This window comes from Salvia miltiorrhiza, chromosome 7, assembly GCF_028751815.1.
Source record: "Salvia miltiorrhiza cultivar Shanhuang (shh) chromosome 7, IMPLAD_Smil_shh, whole genome shotgun sequence".
Classification (NCBI taxonomy): Eukaryota; Viridiplantae; Streptophyta; class Magnoliopsida; order Lamiales; family Lamiaceae; genus Salvia; species Salvia miltiorrhiza.
The window spans coordinates 22,094,874-22,098,823 of NC_080393.1; the positions used below are offsets into that span (position 1 = coordinate 22,094,874).

The 3,950-nt window shown below is 43.6% G+C and overlaps 1 protein-coding gene across 1 annotated transcript; it reads right to left on the bottom strand.

The window, feature by feature from the left end:
• Positions 1–364: 364 nt before the first annotated feature.
• Positions 365–2,593, bottom strand: LOC130993456 (scarecrow-like protein 8). The gene has a single exon (XM_057918356.1). The coding sequence runs from the start codon at positions 2,200–2,202 to the stop codon at positions 511–513; it is 1,692 nt and encodes a 563-aa protein (XP_057774339.1). The 5' UTR covers positions 2,203–2,593; the 3' UTR covers positions 365–510.
• Positions 2,594–3,950: the final 1,357 nt, after the last annotated feature.

Genomic DNA, 3,950 nt, shown 5'->3' on the forward strand with positions numbered 1-3,950 from the left:
TTGTCGTGGAGTTTAAATCTTTAATCATAGTATATAGTAATAACTTGAGTCTATAATCATATACTCCGCTTGATTATTTTATAATAATCATAGTATATAGTAATAACTGGAATCTTTAATCTATAATCATTATTCTATAATAATGATATTTTAGATTATCAATATCTTTTTAAATCTATCCGCTTGATTGAATTTGAACCATTAAAACGACTATGAAAAACTTATACAAATCTATCCTCAAATTTTATTTGAGTAGATGAGACTTTTCGTCACCATCAAAAATTCAATTCCGAGTATTTTTGTATAAATATTGCAATTAGCGTGTAAAGGAATTAAAGAAAAAGCATTGTGTTAGTAAAATTAATAGTGTGAATGAAGGCGTTTATTAATTTGGTATTGTTTGGAGGGTGGGCATTCATTTTCGAAAAAGTTAATACTAACAGAAACACTAATACAAGAATTACGTAAACAGAAAAAAGGTTTTAGCCCAAAAGCGGAGAGAAAATAAAATCAACGCCAAGCAGATGCGACGGTGAGGGTCCGTCCCATCCAGCCAAAGCAGATGCCGCCGGATTGCTCGGTGACGGTGAATCCGGGGTTGCCACGTGTCCCCGAGTTGAGCTTGGCTCGGAGCGAGTCGAGCACGTGTTGACTCATGGGCTCGGCCTGAAAGCCGGCCATGCTCATCCTGGCCCGCCACTTCCCGAACACCTCGCACCTCTCCACCCGCTCCCTCCCCTCGCACGCCACCGAGTTGCCGATTTTCCGACCCACCGCCTCCTCGATTCTCACTCGGTCCGGGTTGCTCCGCGACACGGTCGCCTCCAGCGAGTCCAGCAGCGCCCCGTAGTGCTCGCAGGCTTCTCTCACGCGCACCGTTAGCGGCGCCGTGTTGCCGTTCATCTCCTGCTCCACCACCGTCATCACCTTCGGAGACATGGCCTTCACCACGCGGAGCAGCTCGTCTCTCATATTCTGCGTCGTCACGCTCTCGTCGGGTAAATTCTGCAGCTTGAACGCCAAGTTCACGGCTAGGGCTTCGTCCTCCTCCACTCCCAATTTATCGCGGCTCAAATCGCCCACCATTAATTTCTTCACTGAAAAATCGAAGCGGACGCCGATTTTGTCGGCCAATGTGTTGAGTCTCTCGCCCACGATTTTGAGCTTCTCGTCGCCGCCATCCGCGAAGGCGGTTATTTTCAACGCGGCGGCGCGTTTTGCGCCTGACTGTGTCGCCGCCAGCGCGTGGAGGAAATGCATGTACTGTCCGCCCTCGCCGATCTCGAAATCCACGACGTGAATCCTCTGAAAGCCCTGCTCCGAGGTAGCGTCGAGGATGGCGAGATTGGCGGCCATGAAACAGAGCTTGAAACACGGCGACACCTCGTACAGCATTTGCGTTGATAGCTTGTGGTCCTTGGCGTAGAGCTCCGACGTCGAGTGAGGACGCTCGGTGGGGTTCACGCGCGATTTGAGAGCCGAAACCATGAAAGCTGTGAGGCGCTGTTCCGAGCTGCCCCTGGGGCTGGCGACCTGCTGGAGGCGCGTGATGATGTCGGTTGCGGTGGGCAAATTTCCTTCCGAGATAGCTGCGGCGGCGTCCATCAAAGATTGTTTGGTGCTCGGAATCGGAGGAGATGCTGACGTGGAGGAACAGGACGAGGAAGAAGAAGTCGGAGAGGGAGAAATGGTAGGGGCGATTAGGTTCTGGATGGTCTCGGACCACTCGCTGTGGGTGACGACGGAGACCTCCTCTCCGTCGTCTTCGTCTCCGAGAAGTTCCTTCTCCAGCTCCTGCAGCCGGTAATTCATCATCTTCGTCTGAGTATCTTGACCAGGGAGATTCACACCCGAGAAAATAGTATTTCTGTTTGAAATACTCAAGGGCTGCAGCCGGTGCTGGGCGTATCGCGAATTTGAAACATCAGGCAAAATGGTAGGGAAATCTACCGGAGAGATGGGGGATACATGCCTCATCTTCACGTTCCGTAGATACAACTCCAAACCTTGCTGGTTCTGTTGCTGAAATTCTGCTAGTGATCTCTTCCTGATCAAATCCGGCCGCCGGATCTGGGAAGCAGGGTCCGGAAGAATTCTGGATAGCGGCGATCGGAACGGAAATTGCTGCTGTTGATTGGTGCTGTAACTGCCCCCGCCGCCGGTGAAGAAGTCCCGCCCGCCGCCGGGAAATCCGGAGGACATTCTTCTCGCCGCTTGGATTTCTGGTATGCTCAAGCAAGGAGGTTTTTTGTTGCTGTTGTCATTACAAGAGAGAGTGGTTGCAGAAATTTAGAGAGAGAGAAAGAGAGGAATGTGAATTCTTTGGAGAGAGAATGGGGGAAAAATATGGGGTTTCCAACTGGATGTGAGTGATCTATGTTGTGAGTTTCGTTTATTTCTAAGTTTGAAAATTGTTGCTTTTACGACAGAGTTTTACGTGTCTCTCATCTAAGCCGTCCAATTAGGAGACTCATTTGTTCTTTTGAGGATGAATCGACGGTCGGATTCCTCGGATGAGAGGCCACACACAATTCACGCGCGCGCTTTCATCACGTGAATGTACACGCGGTGGCGGGTTCAAATTGAATTCCCTAACTAGGGATGGCAGTGGATCTTGGACCCGGTTCAGATCCGTGGATCCAGATCCGTCAGATCCGTTTTTACGGATCTGGATCTCAATTTTTTGGACCGACGGATCTGGATCTGGATCTGGATCTGGATCTCAATTTTAAAAATGGATCTGGATCTGGATCTTGAAATTTTAGATCCAGATCCGGCCCAGATCCGACCCGTGGATCCGATTTATTTTATATATATTTTTTATATTTTATATTTAGTTTACTAATAATATTAACTAAATTAAAAATAATAAATAAATTATATTCAAAAGAATAAAAACTAAAAGTAATTAGATAAAAGTATTTTGTGTTATATTTTTCATGATGGAAATTAGATGTTGATTTTGTGAATTTTTTTTAATTTAATTTAAAAATAGTAGATCCATGGATCTGGACCCGCGGATCTGACGGATCTGGATCTGGATCCAAAATTTTCAGATCCGCGGATCTGGATCTGGTATATGAAAACGGATCTGAATTTGGTATTGGCCAGACCCGATCCAGATCCGGCCCGTTGCCATCCCTATCCCTAACTATTGAATTCTTCCTATGATTTCGTTTTTATTTCAAACATTTTTGTTTAACAAGGTGCATTTACTTTTGAGAATTAATTTTTATAGATAAAAATAATAAAATTAAGTATTTGTTGATTTTGACAAATTGAATTGAAAGTTTAAAATATTTCAAGGTTTTTTTATTATTTAAAATAATTTTATTTAGTTGATATCACATTGAAAAGATAAAATTAAAAAAATTATATTGTTAAAGATAAAATTACAAAGTAATCGCTTTTAAGAACCTATTTATTTTGTAACCAATTTAACATTAATGGTCTGTCATGGTGTGGTAAACTATTTTTCTTTGAGCTGGAAACAGTTCGATTTATTTTTTTTCTTTTTCTTATTGATGGAAAAGTACCTATTTATTTACCATCATTTGACCGTGTTCTTTTATAATTAACCTAAGTTATTGCTAATTAATATTCTAACGTTACTTTTTCAATAAATTTATTATTCGACCAAAATATGGCATTTGAAATATGATTGGATTCAAGCATTTAGAGCATCTACATAGACTTAGGCGCTAAAATAATAAAGCATTTAGAACATCTACATCGGTGGTGGCTCATCGCCAACTTGAGGCGATTCGAACGATGAGTCACCCGATGCAGTTAGGAGCCTAGGAGGGACTCAAGCTGAGGCTCATCTAGCTACCTAAAGCAGCCGCAAGGAAAATGGAGAAAATGGTGGAGCCATAGAGAAGATGGAGAAGATGATGCTTTTAGGGTTTTAAAGAGAGAGAAACAATGTGCTTTTGCTTTTAAAAATTAGG